At 30.7% G+C, this 19,482-nt stretch overlaps 3 protein-coding genes across 3 annotated transcripts; 2 read left to right on the forward strand and 1 right to left on the reverse strand.

The window, feature by feature from the left end:
* Positions 1 to 1,804: 1,804 nt before the first annotated feature.
* Positions 1,805 to 3,114, reverse strand: LOC115696265 (agamous-like MADS-box protein AGL80). The gene has a single exon (XM_030623175.2). It carries the CDS (start codon positions 2,636 to 2,638, stop codon positions 1,955 to 1,957), a length of 684 nt encoding a protein of 227 aa, XP_030479035.1. The 5' UTR covers positions 2,639 to 3,114; the 3' UTR covers positions 1,805 to 1,954.
* Positions 3,115 to 10,062: 6,948 nt separating this feature from the next.
* LOC115697958 (bifunctional monothiol glutaredoxin-S16, chloroplastic) lies at positions 10,063 to 12,394 on the forward strand. The gene is made up of 2 exons (XM_030625138.2): positions 10,063 to 10,587; positions 11,743 to 12,394. The coding sequence occupies exons 1-2, from the start codon at positions 10,189 to 10,191 to the stop codon at positions 12,244 to 12,246; spliced, it is 903 nt and encodes a 300-aa protein (XP_030480998.1). The 5' UTR covers positions 10,063 to 10,188; the 3' UTR covers positions 12,247 to 12,394.
* A 793-nt stretch (positions 12,395 to 13,187) lies between these two features.
* On the forward strand, positions 13,188 to 19,258 carry LOC115697357 (phosphoinositide phosphatase SAC8). Its single transcript, XM_061101766.1, has 20 exons — positions 13,188 to 13,525; positions 13,669 to 13,743; positions 14,022 to 14,149; positions 14,234 to 14,325; positions 14,472 to 14,529; positions 14,838 to 14,894; positions 14,991 to 15,022; positions 15,159 to 15,241; positions 15,322 to 15,428; positions 15,830 to 15,916; positions 16,120 to 16,197; positions 16,612 to 16,676; positions 17,281 to 17,379; positions 17,496 to 17,595; positions 17,741 to 17,849; positions 17,943 to 18,015; positions 18,126 to 18,219; positions 18,311 to 18,397; positions 18,682 to 18,748; positions 18,859 to 19,258. Exons 1-20 carry the CDS (start codon positions 13,342 to 13,344, stop codon positions 18,984 to 18,986), a joined length of 1,803 nt encoding a protein of 600 aa, XP_060957749.1. The 5' UTR covers positions 13,188 to 13,341; the 3' UTR covers positions 18,987 to 19,258.
* The last annotated feature ends 224 nt before the right edge of the window (positions 19,259 to 19,482 follow it).

Raw genomic sequence — 19,482 nt, forward strand, 5'->3', positions numbered from 1 at the left:
AATATAAATCCCATTCCTGTAAAAAAAAATGATATACAAAGAAATCCACACATTAAACTAAAAATAAGCATCAATAAACAACTTCACAGGATACAATAATCATTTAAATTTGTAAACCAATACTTTCCACTGTAAACAAAAAAAAAATACACATCAATACCTAAAAAACTATAATAAACCATAAACATACAAAAATAAACCAGTAAGCTTAAACATAAACCTAAATAAACAAAATCGAAAAAAAATTAACAAATAAACTAAAACATCAATAACAATAACCTAAAAATAAATAATCAAACCCTATAATAAACAAAAACAGAAAATATATTTGTAAGCCAAAACTTTCCATAGTAAACAAGAAAAATACCCATCAAAAATCTAAAACCCAAAAATAAACCATAACCATACAGAAATAAAACAAAATAAACTTAAACATAACCTAAATAAACAAAATCGAAACAAATTAACAAATAAACCAAAAAAACACATAAACAGTAACCTAAAAACAAATAATCAAACCTATAATCAACAAAATAGATTACAAACATCATGAAAAATAACAAAATAAAAACAACACCCAAAAACCCACAAATAAAAACCGACTACAATATAAACCAAAAAAAATATTACAAACAAACATCAAAAACATTTAAAAACATAAAACAATAAACTATAAAATCTAAAAATAAATTAAACCCCTAAAAATCGTAAACCCAATACAACCAAATAAAAAATTAAAAATCATAAAAATACCTTCAAATCATTACGAACTTCAACCTCCAAGTCTTCACTATCATAATCCTCAGGCAAATCTTCAGCAACTTGCTTCATCTTTTTCACATTTCGAACATCTTCTTTCTTCACTTTATCAACAACTCTTTTTCTCTTTTGCAATGCCGAGCCACGGCTACCATCCGATGATCCACCAGAACCACCAGAACGATCAGAATCATCACGATCTCCATCATCGGAGACATTTTCCATTTTCTTCTTATCAGCAGCTACCTTTACAGAATGCGAAGGAGAAATTGAGGAACGAGTTTTAACCATTTTTTAGGTTTACAGATGATAATAACAAGGCAATAAACGAAAATGATGCACTCAAACTCTCTTGCTAATACAAAAATAAACCACCCCAAGAAGAAGAAACCCTAACCCCTATACTCTGTATAAAACGAAAACAGAGAAAAGAAAAGCTCAAAATGAATATTTATAAAACAAACTTACTTTCCTTTTATACAAACACTTAAAAAACCATAAAAATGGTAAAATAGAATATAAAAATAAAAAAAAAATGATTACAATCCTCTAAAACCGTCCATAATTTGAATTACACATGCAAAAAAAGTGGCGCGTGAACAGTTGAACACTGCAACATGGAAGACGTGCAGGACGTGATGTGATGACGTCATCACACATCACACGTCCCATCCAGTTATTTAAAAAAAAAAATGAATTAAATTGAAAACGGTATAAAAAACGGTACATTATCATATATAAATGACAGCACCATATTTTTGTAAAAAGAATGCAATTAAAGTACTGGAGTGTAAATTTTCCAATTATTTTTGAGGTGTGCTTCTTCGAAATGTCTTGTATCAATATAAAATATAAGATTTTTATTTATTTATTTATTGATTTTTACAATGGCCTTGAGAATAAATGAAATATATTAAATATATATAAATTTATAATGATATAATAAAACCATGAAATTAATCGAAACAACAAAAGAAAAACTCCAATAGAAACATCATTGAAACTACATAATAACCACACCAATAACACTCACATTACTAAATAATAAAAAAACATAAAGACAATATTAAGAATGATTATGACCAACAACAAAATCAAGAGAATAAAGTATAACACCAAACACAAATAACTCATTATGATTGAGAATAAGAACTAAGAAAATGAAACACAAATAATCGCCATGAGTAAACAATATTTAGTTAAAGTTCATGTTGTTGTTGTTTCCCAATGGAAAAATCACATCTTTTCCTCCAAAATTCACTGGATTATTATTATTATTACTGCGGCCATTGTTATCCGCCACAAACGCAGTAGCAGAAGCAGTCACATTAACATTCACTTTTCCATTCATAAGTGGATGCATTGCAGCTGCAGCAGCTGCGGCCATTCGAGCAGACTTGGTATCCTTAGCGATTTTTTCCATTCTCTTTTTAATATCCTTCAAATTCTGGTCAATAAGCCAAGTGAGATCATTCAAATCAGTGACAGTCAAGCCTTGAAGGTTCATCTTACCAGAGAGATTGCCATACAAGAGTCGATTCATCTCTTTGTCACGATTCTCTTTCTTCAACTTTTTCACCTGCTCGCTCACCTTGCCAATCTTCTGCTTTAAGAAAACTTCTTGGTTCATCATCTTCTTGCTCTGCTCGACCTCAGGCATCTTTTTGAGCTTTTTCACTATACGATGTACTCCTGCTGGAGATGGGTACACCTCAGGCTGAGTGTCGTACGGGTTGTAAATGATTGCACATGCATCTACGCCACACAGTGTACTCAGCTCGCTCACCTTCTTTATCAGGCCTTTCTTTCTCTTCTTATAAGTGGCTTTTCGAGACGAGTCATTGTTGATGTAAGCCAACTTCACCTTCTTTCTTGTCATGGCTTGGCTTGTTGAGTTGAAAAAGAAAAAATAAGATCCTAAGGAGAGAAGCTAGCTAGTGTGCTAAAATGGAGACAACATATCCTAAATATAATACTTTTGTGTTCTTCCTAGTTCTATTTGTGGTACTATTTACTCACAAAAATCATAGTGAAGGTGGTATTAGGGTTTCAATGTGGGAATAAATGTTAACAATCAAATATGGTAACTATTTATTTATTTTTGTAATTGTGAATTACACATTGTATACATGGACATATTGAAACACATATTTCAAAATTTAGCATAATAAATCATTAACAGTTCATTTGTGTAACGTTCATAATAAATATGACAAACAACATGGAGAGCCAAAAAAAAATTCAAAAATATAAAAAACCAAATAAAATTAAAAATTAAAGATAATGGAATTGTCCACAAATAGAAGAAAATCCAACCCTATATCTAATAATAGGATGAAAATATCATCTTTTTGGCCATTTTTATTACATAATATATTATCAGTTACAATGAATCTTATTGATATTTTGATATGTATGAAAAAAAATCATTAAATTATTTGGCTAAATACTTTCCTAAATACATACTAATATATATTAATGATGATATATGAGCATATTTAGTTAAGACAGCTAGTGCTTACTATATAATTTTTTTTTATTATTATTACCATATACGTGTGCCATATATAGCCTGTTATAATTACTAGTATATATGTGTATATTTTTTTAGAGTAATTTGCGGCATAAATACCTAAGTTTTATGTCGAGTAGCAGATAAATACTTAAGTCGTATTTTTGGCGGTAAAAATACCTTCCGTCACTAGTGTAGAACTTCCGTAGGTACCTGGCCGTTATGTGCCAGGTTATTATCTACGTGTCACCATGTGATTAGTCCAGATCATTTTCTTTTTATTTTTTATTTGTAAATCAAATTAAAATGTTAAAAATAAAACAAAAAATAGTTTAAAATTAAAATAAAATAATAAATATTTAATATTTATATTTTCATTAAATTAAAATAAGATAAATTATTAGAAATTTTTACATGAAAAATCCATTTTACACAATTTATTACAAAATTACTCACACACGCCTATGACTACATTTTTACTTACAAAGTTGCTTTTATTACACAAATACCACTTAGTCATCATTCCATCCATCATCAATCAAATCCTACTCTCTTCCCTCTCTTTTTTCATTTTCTATCAATCAATCCATCATTTCACTCTCTTTTTTCTTTTCTTTTCTTTTTAATTTTAATTTTATTTCAGTTTTTAATTTTTTATTTTTAATTTTATTTCAGTTTTTATTTTTTTTTTAATTTTATTTTCAGTTTTTAATTTTTAATTTTTTTTCCATAACAATTCTTCTTAACTTTTTATTTTTAATTTTTAATTGTAAAGCTAGTTTCTTATATATTGTTGCTTAGGTCTAGGATTGACTTCTATCAATCAATCCATCATTTCACTCTCTTTTTTTCTTCTTTTCTTTTTATTTTTAATTTTATTTCAGTTTTTAATTTTAAATTTTTAATTTTATTTCGCTTTTAATTTTTAATTGTAAAGCTAGTTTCTTATATATTCTTACGAAGAAACGGACCTTGATAACATATGGAGCGGACCGTGTAGAGAATAAAGCCGTAAAGAGTATAGAAATCATTGTGCTTCTTATGTATGTTTGCTCAACAAATAATGCAGAGATTTCATTGTCAACGTTTCTGGGAAAAAAGCTAATGTTGGTGCTGATGTTCGAACCGAGGTTTGTTTTCGGTTTCTTTTTGGTTTTCTCCCATATTTGAAATTTTACACCTTCTATATGTATTTTTTTAATATGTTTTTTATCTAGTTGTTTCCTGTCCATTTTTATATCATCAATGGGTAACAATGAGATTTATCATGGATGTTGATGTTCAAAGAGTTTTTCCTGTATTTTAGTTTGTATACAGTTGTTTTGTAGTTTTATTATAGTTTTGCTACTTGCATATGTTATTTCACTATAAAATTAATATGCAACTATTTGCACAAAACTTACTATGTATAACTACTATTTTTTAGTCCCCATCAAATTAAATTCTTGCATAATATATAAACTATCATAAAACGATAATGCAACTATAAGGCAACTATTTGCACTTGCATACGGATTGTTTTGTAGTTTTATTATAGTTTTGCTACTGGCATATGTTATTTCACTATAAAATTAATATGCAACTATTTGCACAAAACTTAGTATGTATAACTACTATTTCTTAGTCCCCATCAAATTAAATTCTTGCATAATATATAAACTATCATAAAACGATAATGCAACTATAAGGCAACTATTTGCACTTGCATACAGTTGTTTTGTAGTTTTGTTATAGTTTTGCTACTTGCATATGTTATTTCACTATAAAATTAATATGCAACTATTTGCACAAAACTTACTATGTATAACTACTATTTTTTAGTCCCCATCAAATTAAATTCTTGCATAATATATAAACTATCATAAAACGATAATGCAACTATAAGGCAACTATTTGCACTTGCATACAGTTGTTTTGTAGTTTTATTATAGTGTTGCTACTGGCATATGTTATTTCACTATAAAATTAATATGCAACTATTTGCACAAAACTTACTATGTATAACTACTATTTCTTAGTCCCCATCAAATTAAATTCTTGCATAATATATAAACTATCATAAAACGATAATGCAACTATAAGGCAACTATTTGCACTTGCATACAGTTGTTTTGTAGTTTTGTTATAGTTTTGCTACTTGCATATGTTATTTCACTATAAAATTAATATGCAACTATTTGCACAAAACTTACTATGTATAACTACTATTTCTTAGTCCCCATCAAATTAAATTCTTGCATAATATATAAACTATCATAAAACGATAATGCAACTATAAGGCAACCAAAACAAAAAATAAATCAAAATGCAACTGTATATAACGTAGATGTATTATTCATGAGGTTTTTTTTTAAATTTTTCACATCATACATTGTTTTGGATTTAGTGGGAGCTCCAGATCTGTTTGTTACAGATCTACATTTCATGAATATAGATTTCGATATTAGGGGGAGTTATTTTGATCGAATAAAATAGAAAACAAATGTGTAATTTCAGTTTCTTCACAATTTTTCTGATTTTTTTTTCATCATTTTCAGTTTAGATCATTGCAGGTATTCTTTTCCAATTAATTTTGCCAGAATTAATAGTTGTATTTTTCTCGTTTTGGTTTCATTTTGGTTGTTTTGCGGTTTTGAAACGAGCGCGTATTTTCATCTTCATGGTTCGCTCTGTACAGCTGAAGGCTTAGTGCATGTGGTATTTTTGTAAATATTTGTATGTGGACTGTATAAATGTTTAATGGGTCGGCCCAAAGTATTTTTGTAATTTTTTTTCCTTTTTTGTATTTTTTTGTTTTTTTCCCAAATTATTAATTAAAACCCAACAACTAAAACATCTCTTCCTCATCCTCCTCTTCTTCTTCCTTCTCTTCTTGCTGAAAACTATTCATGAACCCTAATCAGAGACCCTCGCGTTCTTCACTCTCTCTCCATCTCTTTCTCGACTTCTATCTTCTCAGAGCCAAATGGAGGTTCGCAACCCTTGAAAACCTAGATCTGGATCTGCTTCGATGGTGAGGAGGAAGAAGGCGTCGATGAGGAGGAGGTTCTCAAAGAATCCAATCGCCCAGTTTTTAGAAACAGCCGGAGAAGAAGAAGAGACATTGAAATTGGTGAGCGAAACAGAGTCGACTGATATTCTTCTCTGAGCCAAGAAATTCCATTTTTTTTCCCTATGAGCTAAAAGTATTTTACTCCGAGCCAAAAAAATTCCATTTTTTTCTCTATGAGCTAAAACAGTATTATGGTTATGGAGTACTTTAAGATTTGAATGAATTCAAAATTTGGAGAAAGTACTGTGATGCGCAATACAAACACAGATTAAGTGCACAAGCAATGTATTATCTGAAGTAGGATGCTCAAATGGTTGTGGAATCTTGTGTCTTTATCTAGTTTAAATTACATTTTAGATACTTGATCTGATATGCTGGTTGAAATTTTCCTAGTAACTGATTACTTTCTGTTATGGGTTTTATATCTAAGTAAAGTTACTCCTTGTCAACACAGGTTTTTGATCAGGATATTGGGCAAGATAAGCGCTTAGGAATTGCAAAAGTACCTTTGATTGAGCTAGAAGCAGAAACTTTGAAAGAGTTTGAGCTGAGATTGTTGCCATCACTTGACACTCTGAAAGTAAAAGACAAGAAGGACAGAGGAACTGTTACAATTAAGGTTGGGTTTGAAACTAAATTTTAATATTTTTGGGATCAGTTAGTCTTAGTGGCTTTTGATAAAACACTTGACGATGTAACTCATTCTTAATGATGTTGTACAGGTGGATTTTCTTACCTCATCAAGTTCCAATATGCTAAGGCGGCGGATCGTAACAGTAGGGATACGCATTAGGGTTATTAGGCGGTGGTTGCTGGTGATGGTAAGGCGGCGGATAAGGATAACTATTGGGGTTAGCAGCGTTAGGTTGAGGCTAGTGGAAGCAGGGTAACCCGTTATGGGTCTTGAGGTATCTGCCATGGAAGAAAAGTTTGGATTTAGAGTGTGTGATGCTAGTGATGAGAGAAGGCTAATTAAAAAGGAAAGAAAAGGAGAAAGAGAAAGATGGGTTGTAAAATATGTAAGGTCTGCTATGTGGATCAACCTGTCAACGCAGAAGATAGAAGAACATGATTTTAGAGATTAGGGATTTTATGTTCTTAGATTTTTTAAGTTTTGAATTTAATTTTGTATTTAATTTAATTTTAAGTTTTATGTTTAACAAAACCAATCCTCTTTTGTTGGATTCTTTTTATTAACATAGGATTAAATTTTAAATTTATGTGTTTGATAATTTTGTAATTTTTTAGGTTAAAAATAATTTTTATTTAATTTTTAAATATATAAGAATTTATGATAAAAAAATTTGATTATATTTATTTTTGTTTATTTTTTATATTTTAAAAATCATTTTTAAATATTTAAATAATAAATTAAAAAAAAATTAATGACATGGACTAATGAACGAGTGACACGTGGACACTAACCTAGCACTTAACGGAGAGGTACCTATGGAAGTTCCAGAGTAGTGACGGAAGGTATTTTTACCGCCAAAATTAGGACTTAGGTATTTATCTGCTACTCGGCATAAAACTTAGGTATTTATGCCGCAAATTACTCATTTTTTTAACCATCATATCATATATATTGCAAAAAAAATATATTTTTTCACTATAGTAATTGGTCTTAAATAAATAAAGTATTAATTTTTTTCATAACAAATAAACTATTAATTTTTTCACTATAGAAGACTTGTGCAAGCCTTACTACGGGAGGAAGTAAGCACTCACCTCAAACACGAAGAGAGTTCACTATTTGAAAGTCGTTCTGATCAAATCAGATTTGCACTTCAAAGGATTGCGATAATAAGTTAGAGGAAGTTTAAACTTGTTTAAGTCAATTGTCTTTGTAATTGTTGATACTTTATTAATTGATTTCTTTCTCTGGGCGTTGCCCTGTGAACTAGGAGTGTTCGAAAGAACACCGATACCACGTACAAATCTCTTGTGTCAAGTGATTTTATTTTTTGCGATTATTTTTAATATTTTGCTGGTTCTAGTTTAATTCTGCAAAATTATTTTTTGCAGTAACAGAATTACATTTTACTGGTGCAGACTATTACAGTCATATATTTTTTTATATTTCTGTAATAATTATTGATATTTACAAAAACTCAGTTTTTCATACTCTATCCAATTCAATCTGCACGAGCCAATTCAATTCAATCTATAAAGTGTAAGTATTCGTGCTTGTATAAATTAGATTGGATTGAAAAATCTAAATACCTACATATCTGTCATCTATAAACATTAAAGATAATATCCTTTCCCCACACCAAACTTAGCCAAAAAAAATGAATCTTGAAAGCCACACTTAGCCTCTATAACTAACTAGCCTTGAGCACTTTGCTACACAAGTTGTCGGGATGTCGAATGCAGCACCAAATTTGTTTTGCAAGAAACATTTTATCGAACAATTCCAAATCTCTAAAACTCAACCCCTTCTCCTTTGGTTTACATTAATATGCCCATTTTCACCAATGTGCCTTTTTGATTTTGTATATATTTCTGCATGTATACTGCTTTAAGGTTTATATTGTATATTTTTGTACATGTTATACAAATTTTGAGGTAACTTTGCAATTTAATTTGAATGCAATACCTAGTTGATTTTGCATATCACATTGAAAAGATGGGATAATTTCAAAAAAACAAACCAAAAAAAAAAAAAAAAATAACAAAAAAATTACAAAATTACGGCATGTACAGAATTTTCAACTTTTTTACGGTTTTTTAGATTTTATTTATTTAAAATACAGTTTTTTTTTTGTGTATTTTTACGTTGTACTCTTATTATTTCGATGTTATTTTTTTGTTATTTGTATATCATTTTGATATTATTTTTTTTTGTTACTTTCATGTAATTCTTTTATTATTTTCTTACTGTAAAAATATAATTTTTTTTTTAAACATAAATACATAAAAATTCACAAAAATTTATATTTTATGTAATTATCCTTACAAAATTGAGGTATGAAGTTAATTTTTCGATGCTTTTGGCCTTAATTTTTTTAATAAGAAATTTTTGAAAATAATATTTCCATTATGTTTTGAAAAAAAAAAGTAGAAATCAAAAGACTAAAAAAAATGGATTATCCCACAAATACACAAAAACAATAAAAAAATTACAAAAATATGATTTCACGAAATTTTAAATATTTTTACGATTTTTTTTTATTTTATTTACAGAAAATACGGTCTTTTAATGTTGTACTCTTGTTAATTTATTGTTGATGTTTTATTATCTATATGTTATTTTTGTTGTTATTTAAATGTTATTTTCATGGTAATTTTATGTAGTTTTTTTGTGGTTTTCGTGTTGTTTCTATGGAAAACCGTAAAAATGTAAAAAAAATTATGTAAACATGAAGATGTAATTTTTTTACAAAAAAAAAATATAATGCCTTATGTAATTATCCCTAAAAAAAATGGAATAATTACATAAAACAACATTTTTCTGTAAATAATTACATTTTTACGTTCAAAGAATATTTTTTTTTACATTGTTACGGTTTTCCAAACAATAACACGAAAACAATATAAAATCAACAACAATAAAACTACATAAAAGTAATATGAAAATAACAACAAAAAATAACATGCAGATAACAAAAAATCAACAGCAAATTACAACATAAAAAAACCGTATTTTCTGTAAATAAAATCAAAAAATCAAAAAATGTATAAAATTTCGTGAATCTGTATTTTTGTAATTTTTTTTTTTGTTGTTTTATGTTTTCGTGAAATAATCTAAAAAAAAAAATTGTATTTAGAAAAAAAAAAAAAAAAAAACCCAATCCGAATATTAACAGATATCTCAACGGAAGAAGTTGCTTCTGCAACGACCCTAAGCTCCAACTCTCCTCCAATGGCGACAGTGAACCACCTCTCTTCAATTCACACTTCGACCACGCCTTCTCTTCGCCTATTTTCTCCTCATTCTTCAAGAAATAACCCTAACCTCTCATTCTATACACAACCCAAACCCTTCTGCTTCACCTTCCCATCCATTTCTCTGAACCCTGCCACCAAACCCAGACCCCGGGCTTCGCTCATCGCCTTGGCTCTCAAGACTCTTTCCGACACGGAGATAGTCGCCGTCCCGGAGGATTCCGATCAAGTTACCGGGAAATTCCCCTCCGATACCGGCGTTTATGCCGTTTATGACGGTAACGGCGACCTTCAATTCGTCGGTCTATCGAGGAATATAGCGGCGAGTGTTCTTGCTCATCGGAAATCTGTCCCGGAGCTCTGCCACTCTGTCAAGGTACGGAACCCCTTTGGTGTTGAGAAAATTCATTATGATTGTACTCTTTGGAAGCTATTTTGGAATTTCATTGCTTGGATTTTTTTTTTTTTTTTTTTTTTTTTTTGAGAAACATTGCTTGGATTTGAAGACACTTTGCTTTGTAGAATTACAACTATTTGCTAAGCAAGACAAAAACAAAATTTTGAGTCTTATACGGCAAGAAAGTAGATATAGAAATTGATCAAAATTGTAGCAAAAGGTCAATCATGAAATCATGTTGTTACTTGCATTATAGTTTAAATTGATTGATTGATTGATTCTGTGATTAGCTTAACTTTAATCATAATTATCTTCTTAATTAGTGAGTGTTGAACAGTCTAGTAAGTATTACTTTGTTTATATAAGTTTATGTGTTCATGTGTTCATGTTTCCTTAAAGGCTTGTTCTTTTTTTTATTCCTTCAAATTCAGAAACCCCCACCACCCAAAATAATAAGAGTCATGTCGTGTTTGCATCTATGAGGGAACAATTTTGTAGTGGTTAACTATTTAGCATTGTCTGTCTTTAAAGATTGAAAGGTTTAGAGGTGAAGCATGATAAAAACAATAGAAAATTGTTAACCAAATTGGTGAGTGATAAACAATGGGGGTGTTCAGTAAAGGATGCTCCATGTTCTGTGGAACTCTTTTGTTTCCTAGGATTGATCTCGACGCAGTATTATTTCCTAGGTAGATCCCAAGAATGGGCCGAATTTCGAATCTCATGGAAGCAAACTATAGACTCGATTAATCGAGCTATCACAATACCTTATGAGTTCAGTGGGATCATATTCTATGCATTCTGTACAGTACCAACCATATAACTAAATATTTGTAAGGTAGATGTGTTTTCTTATCTTTTCTTCTGTTAAGAGCACATGGAATTAGGTTAGACCAATAAGAATGATGTTGGGTGATTGAATGTTTTGGTTAAAACTTAAAAAGAGAGTATAATATTTGCATTTCAAAATAAGAAAGAGTAGCAGTTAAGTTATCCATTTGTTAAATTAGTCCAGCTGAATTTTAATCCCAGTCCTCTTACACACAACACACATACAATCCTCAAGTGGCGTGATGATAGAAATAATGAGTCAAAACTCAGTTAATAATGGTCCTGTTCGACTTTGTTATATAGGTTGGCGTTGTGGATGAACCAGATAGGGAATCTCTAACCCAAGCTTGGAAATCATGGATGGAGGAGCACATCAAAACCACTGGAAAGGTACCTCCAGGCAATGAATCCGGTAATGCCACTTGGGCTCGTCAAGCCCCAAAGAAGAAGGCTGATCTACGGCTAACACCAGGCCGCCATGTTCAATTGACAGTCCCGCTAGAGGACCTCATCGATCGGTTGGTAAAGGAGAACAAAGTGGTGGCTTTTATTAAAGGTTCAAGAAGTGCACCACTTTGTGGATTCTCACAGAGAGTTGTTGGCATCCTTGAAAATCAAGGTGTGGATTACGAGAGCGTCGATGTACTTGACGATGAACATAATCCCGGATTAAGGGAGACACTAAAAAGTTACAGTAACTGGCCTACATTCCCTCAGATCTTTGTTAATGGTGAATTGATTGGGGGTTGTGATATTCTGAGCTCAATGTATGAAAAGGGTGACCTATCTGATTTGTTCAAGAAGTAGTACCAAGTTTTTGAGCTGTTTAGGTAGTAATTAATGCTCATTAATATGACTTAATGAGCTCGAAAAAAAAAGAAACATTGAGTCTTAGGCTTGTAATTTAATTTGTGAGCTTTATTTAAATGAATGGAGAAAATAAATGGGTTTGTTAGAGATATGACTCACATTTCGAATTTTATTTATCAACTTGTGTTATATGGAATAGGGTAAATAGCGGCATAAATACTGAAAGTTTTAAGTTTGTAAGTCACATAAATCTAATGTTTATATTTTAGCAGTATAAGTATTTTGTAAAACTGTAATAAAAATATGTGAAAGTAATCGATACTACATGTTTTTGTCTAAATCTAATAATTTAAAATTTAGATTTTATATGTAGTCTGTTTAAGAAAATAATAAAGTTTGTACTGATAAAATTAAAAAAAAAAATTATAATTTTATAAATATTAGATATTTATATCGCTAAAAATAAATTGAATTTATGCGATTTAGAAACTTAAAATTTTAATTATTTATATCGCTAATATATATAAACGGTTAAATTATCATTATTTATATTTATTAATTTAACTTTTTAATTAATTAATTTATTATGTAAGAAATGAGTCAATTAGAAATTAGCTTTATTTAACATAAATAAATGTCAACATTTTATTGAAGGTAAAACCTCTATTTATAAAAGTCAAACTTCTTGTTGGGAGGAGCAAACTGATGGGGCCTAATTGTAATAATATGTTTGTAATTTAACTAACGATAAGGTCGGTTGTACAAATATATAATAACGTGTTTGTACAAAAAGACAAAAATGCCATCGCATTAGGTCGGGGAAATAATACTTAATAGTTTTTTTTGCATAATAATTCCAAATAATTAGGGGCAATAACGTCAGTCAATAATAAAAGGGGGCATTTTAGCAAAATCTAGGAAATTGGATTATCTGTAAGTTAGGCCATTTTTTTTTTCTATGTTTGGTCAATTTGATCAACGCAGTAATCAACTTCTTTTCGCCATTGAAACCTTGAAGAACCTTCGCTTCTCTTCTCTTCGATTCTATTTCCTTCTTTCGCTCGTATGTTGTTGTGAATTGTGATTTCGATCATGGAGGAGGTCGTTGAAATGGAAAGTGAATCGAATGATGGAGGAGGAGGTGCTAGGTCGTTCAAGCTCTACGACAAGTTGGAATTGCAGGAGTTTCACCACAAATTTGTTATCAAATCCCTACAATCTCCTACTCGAGGCTTCTCCATTAGTCGCCTTGACGGGAATATTGAGCCACTTGATGGTAAAGCTTTTTTCCTCTTGGTGTAAGAAACATCGGTACCAGAAAGAAACCACTGAAAGGGTTTTGTTTTCAAATTTTATATAATTGCAATAAATTATCACAAAATAATATATTTATTTCACTAAATGCATTGTGTATAACAGCTGATTCTTGTTCTTCAAGGCCGTCAAAAATTTCTACCATATATGGGGTTGTTGGGACAATTAGATTGTTGGCAGGTATGTGATTACTCACATTATGCTCTTACTATTATTTGTATTGTTCAATTTCCTTTTTTAGTTTCATTGGTATTGAGTATTGCATAGAGAAAATAAGAACTCTCTTTCTTTTACCTTTTTTGTTTCACTTAATATATTTTCCATATACTCATTTTGAAGCCTTGCTATGTTCAAATTTACATGGCATAAGCAGGAATAACAGAATATTGCGTTTGTATGTTATTGTTAGATGTTAGAATTCAGAACTTTTGTGGCTAATTCTTTGTATTTCGGTGTAGGAACGTATATTATCGTGATCACTTCTCAGAAGGAAGTTGGTCATTTTCTTGGCTTTCCAGTATTTAGGGTAATGTCTATGAAGTTTTTGTCCTGTAATGAGGCGTTGAAGCAATCTAATTCTCAAGAAGTAAGTTTTCTTATTTTGGTGTCTCTAGAATTTAATGTGAGGCTATTGGGTGTTGGCTAAACCTTCTTGTAATGTATTTGACAGAAAAAAGATGAGGCATACTTCTTGAGTCTCTTGAAAACAGTAGAATCAACTCCAGGGCTTTACTATTCTTACGAAACAGATGTAACGTTGAAGTATATTCTTTTGCCTAAATTTATTTTACAAAATGTTGTTTAAGTAACTGATTGATTTCCCCTGTTATTGGAATGCTTCTTCAAAATTTATCACTGTTTACTCTTGACCTTTCTATTGATTTGATGTACTTTGTGATCATTGTCAGCCTGCAGAGAAGATGGAAATTAGCTGAAGGTTGGGCGGCCAAACCCATTTGGAAGCAGGTCAGTTAGTATATTTTTGGATTTCTTTTGGAAATAAATTTTTCTAGATGATAAATTGGAAATGCTTTGAGATTTTACATTAGAAGCAAAGTTAAGGCCTATTACACTAAACCTTGTGTGCAACTTGCTTGGTCTCATCTGTCCTAGAAGTAAATGAACAAATGAGGTTGCATTAGAGATTTGATATGTTAATTTTAATGCTATTCGACCATCTTGTCATTGTCATCCTCTCCTGCACATGTTCTATATGTTTTTTGGCATGTTGCTTAGTGAAATCCTGAGCTATCAGTTTTCCTTCTGTATTTCAGGCTGATCCTCGATTTGTCTGGAACAAGAATCTTTTGGATGAACTTATTGAGCACAAGGTTAGATATTTCTTGAATTATATTTGGATGTTACTTTTACTCTCATCACACCATTTCTTTATCCACTAATTCTGAAATTTAATTTTTGGGTGGCAGCTTGATGAATTCATCATTCCTATAATACAAGGAAATATCCTTTTATGCTTAAAATCACTGTATAAATGTTGCAATCTGTACTTCTGTGTCGTTTGTGGATGTATGATATTCAAGAAAAGGACATATTCAGTTTGAGAACTGCATGTTATTTTCCGTTAACCTAGTCTTAAGCTTCCAGACAGCACAGCTAAAACTTAAAGAGTCGCCTGTAACACTCACACTTATTTCTAGGCGGTGTACCAGGCGTTTAGGTAAAATTCTTTGTCAGTTATTTGTGCTTATTATAAAGTAAGTTTCAGAAGGTCTTACTGTGGTATAATATGGTAATTAGGGACAAGAATGTGGAGAAGAGGAGCCAACCTTGAAGGAGATGTAGCTAATTTTATTGAAACTGAGCAATTGGTGGAAACTAATGGGCTGAGTTCTTCATTTATGCAGGTATGTCTAGTGAATCTGATGAACTATCAGATAAATGCTTTCACACATTGTGTAAGCAGTAGTGCAATTAGTTACTTAAGCATTATTTTTCTGAGTATTTATATTATATATAGATATTTTGAGTTAAACACAAGTATGCATGTATTCCAAGTGTATCTGATGTAACATTAGAAAAATAATTATGTGCACTGTCTTGACATTATGAGTTACGTTTCTGTTATTTTCATGGGTGATTGTTCTTTTTCTATTTTTTGGACTAATAATATTGCATGGTATTTGTCTACATGTCCACTATATCTCTCATTATGGAGTTAGATTCAATGCTTAAAAGGCAGTGGTAATGATTCAATACCCAGTCCATATGGATGTAAAAGTTTGTTCAATACTTTTTTTTTTTGCAGATTCGAGGTTCAATACCCCTTCTTTGGGAACAAATTGTTGATTTGAGCTATAAACCACAACTGAAAATTATCAATCATGAACAGACGGTAAATTTTAACTGAAGTTTTTGGTCATATTATTATTATTATTATTATTCTTTGTGTTGTTTTAGTGATTCTATTATTGTTGTTATTGCCATTGCTATTATTTTAATCACTAGTGTTATCTAATAGTGCGATGAGTTCCTTTCCATCGATTGAATTGTACTTTCTATTTGACCTTTTATTCCTGGATTTCCTCTCCTTCCCAGTCAGAAGTTGTGGAGCGCCATTTTCATGATCTCACCCAAAGATATGGAGATACAATAGCACTAGATCTATGTGACAAAGTACGTTCTCTTTTTCTTTTAATTTGCATGTTAGACCCATCTTGTACTATTATGCTCTTTTTTTTTTTTGAACAATCGTACTATTATGTTCTGATCATATACTGTTTCTCTGAATTGGAGGTCTTGGAAATATGGCCTCTTTTTTCAAGTCATTTTGCACTCTGGCCTGGTTTTTTTCCTTCCTATATATACCTATATATATTCTTCAAATGGGAGCATGTAGCCAGGAGAAATTGACTGAAATCTATTTTTTCTTACTTCTATTTTAACCATTCAAATACCATTTTGGCTCTGAGATTTGTTAAAACTCTTAATAGTTGCATGTGCCTTAAAGCAAGTATAACGCTTGATTATGTAATAATTATAACTATCATCAAGTTTTAACTTACGAGTAAGTAACATTTTCAATTATAGAAAGGACCCGAAGGACAGCTAAGCGCTGCATATGCTTCCGAAATGGAAAAGCTGGCAGATGTGAGGTGATAATTCATTACTGTTTTACAGTTATACATCATACCAATCCTAAGTTTGTTTCCATTTTTTATATTTCCATCCCATAGTGTCTGTTATTTTGTTACGTCAGTAGAATTTATTGCTTTGTTGTTGTCTTTTACCACATTTACTTAGTTGTCTTATTCTATTATTCTAAACTAAATAGGCCACTGCATTTTAATTGTGATTTACAGAAGTATTGATTATTAATTTAATGCAATACTGGTCTTACTGAACTTTCTTGTTATTTTATTCATTTCCCCATGTTTTCTTCTTTAATCCTCTATTCTTCTATCTGGTATTGCATATTCTATGAACCAATTTAATAGAAAAATCAAAGGTTTACATTGTTCTTATATGACTATTGTAAAATTGAATACCTACTGAGATTATCATGTACCTAAGTATAGGTGATTAAATTTCAAGTGCTACTACATAATATTGAGCAGTTGATATTTGAATTCTCATGAGTGGCTATTCGATATTTTACCGTAAATATTACTGTTTTTTATTAAAACATTGACGCAGTACAGTTCCAGCTATTGCTATTACTTTGTCTTCGACATGATAGAAAGAGTGGGTTTATTGCAGATATATCTCGTTTGACTTTCACAATGTATGTGGAAACTCAAACTTTGATAATCTACAAGTTCTGTTTGATCAAATTTCAGAGGAATTCGAAAAGCAAGGGTAATAAAAAAACCGTTGAATCTTTTGTATAAATTTGTACGGGATAAGTATGCCAAAGTTTAGGTATACAATCATTTGTAGTACTACTTTTAATCATTACTATTCTAGTTGAGCAGATACTTCCTCATGGACGCAGAAGGAAAAATACTAGTGGAGCAGAAAGGGATTATTAGATCTAATTGCATTGATTGCCTTGATCGAACAAATGTTACTCAGGTTTGTTATAAGTTTTTCATCTACCATTACTTCTATGGATATTTCTGTAAAGCAAAGCAATGCAGTGTCCTTGTTTTTATGTTCAAGTATTTTCCTGCTAAATTAAATAATAAACTTATTAAAGCTGAATCCTTATTGTATGCAGAGTTATTTGGCCCAGAAGTCTTTAAATTTACAATTGCAGAAAATCGGAGTACTAGATTCTTCTGACTGCATTTCTACGTTTGGTGAAGATTATGTGAAGTTCAAAACATGTATGACTGACTTCTTCATTTAATAATGTCTTCTTGCTCAGTTTTTATTTTCTTGGTGAATTTGTTGCCCTAAACTCTTTGTTGGCTGCTTAGGTTGGGCTGAGCAAGGGGATGAGTTAAGTCTTGAATATGCTGGGACTCATGCCTTGAAGGGGGACCTAGTTAGGTAAATCTTATTAACAAAAGTTAATGCCAACATCAAATAACATTCTCCCTCAAAATTAATAAATAACATTTTCTTGATTTGTGATATTTATTGGATCCTTCATATTGCAGATATGGAAAGCAAACTCTAGGAGGACTAATTAAAGATGGCATGAGTGCACTTTCAAGATATTACTTGAATAATTTCCATGATGGAATTCGGCAGGCAAGACGATTTTTATGATTTCAAATATTAGTTATTACTCATTTCAGTATAATGTGTTGTTTGATTAAATGTGGATTCTGTTTCTTTTCAGGATGCAATGGATCTAGTCAGTGGACGGTACACTATTAACAGAAACGGTCCTTCACCCTTCCAGCTGAATGGTTTTGAATCATTGTCTGTAAGTATTCTTTCTTCTTAGATCATTTACATTTATTATGAGAAATGTTGTCAAGAAATTTAGAGAAGAGGCCTATAGGTACAATGCTCCTGGATTTTAACTTTTCATCTTTTTATTCATTTAATCCTTTGCAATTTTAAGAATCCTGTTGTTCTTATCTAGTGTTGGTAACTATATATAGACAAAAATTTGGTTTTAGTTAAGAGCAAGTTTATGGTTGGGCTATTTTGGTTTTTTTTCCTTTAGTGAAAATTCAATGAAGTATCATTCATGAAATATTGCAGTATCTCCCAGTTGCATCGGCATTGTTAGTCGGGGGTTTGACGTTGACATCTTTCACATTTCAACAAGGTATTGTTATTACAAGACTTCAGATCCAGCTAAAAACCTCATCATTTGGATTTGATTTGATTTTCTTTTCTCCTCTTTACAATTTTAAGACTTTCATTTGTGTTATGTAGCGGGACGACATGCACAGCAGTTCATGAGTTCTGTGCTGTGGGCTGGAGTGGCTGCTGGAGTGATGGCTGTAGTGAAGGCTAATGGAAGGCAGTTCTGTTCGAGGCCTCGCTTGTGTGGCCTTCTGTAAGGAGTGATATGTAATCTTATGTAGCTCGAAAAAAAGCTAAAACTTCGGTTAAAAAACACCAATTCGAGTAATGGAATCATTTGATGGGTTCCGATTCCATGTTACTTGTGATAGAAGTAAGAGCCAACTGAAGATGTAATGATTTAGCTATCTCCAATGTTGCTCTTTTTACTTCAAACCAAACCTATCATGGAAATTGTACATAATGCAAGTTTTTTCTTCTTATTTAACTTAAAAAAAATTGAATTAATACCAATTTCATCTTTTGTTTACGATGAACACTTTTTGCCTTTCAATCTTTATGCATTTTCATATAGAATGTAGAAAATTTATCTTATTAACCTCTGCTTGTTGTTTCTAATCATATTGTGGTGGAAATAATTTGATAAGAAAATAATTTTATAAAATTTTAAATTACTATTTATTTAAAATTATAGATATAGCTGATGTTCTTAATGACACATTAGCAATGTTAACATTTTATTAGTCACATAGG

Source organism: Cannabis sativa, chromosome 7, assembly GCF_029168945.1.
Source record: "Cannabis sativa cultivar Pink pepper isolate KNU-18-1 chromosome 7, ASM2916894v1, whole genome shotgun sequence".
NCBI lineage: Eukaryota > Viridiplantae > Streptophyta > Magnoliopsida > Rosales > Cannabaceae > Cannabis > Cannabis sativa.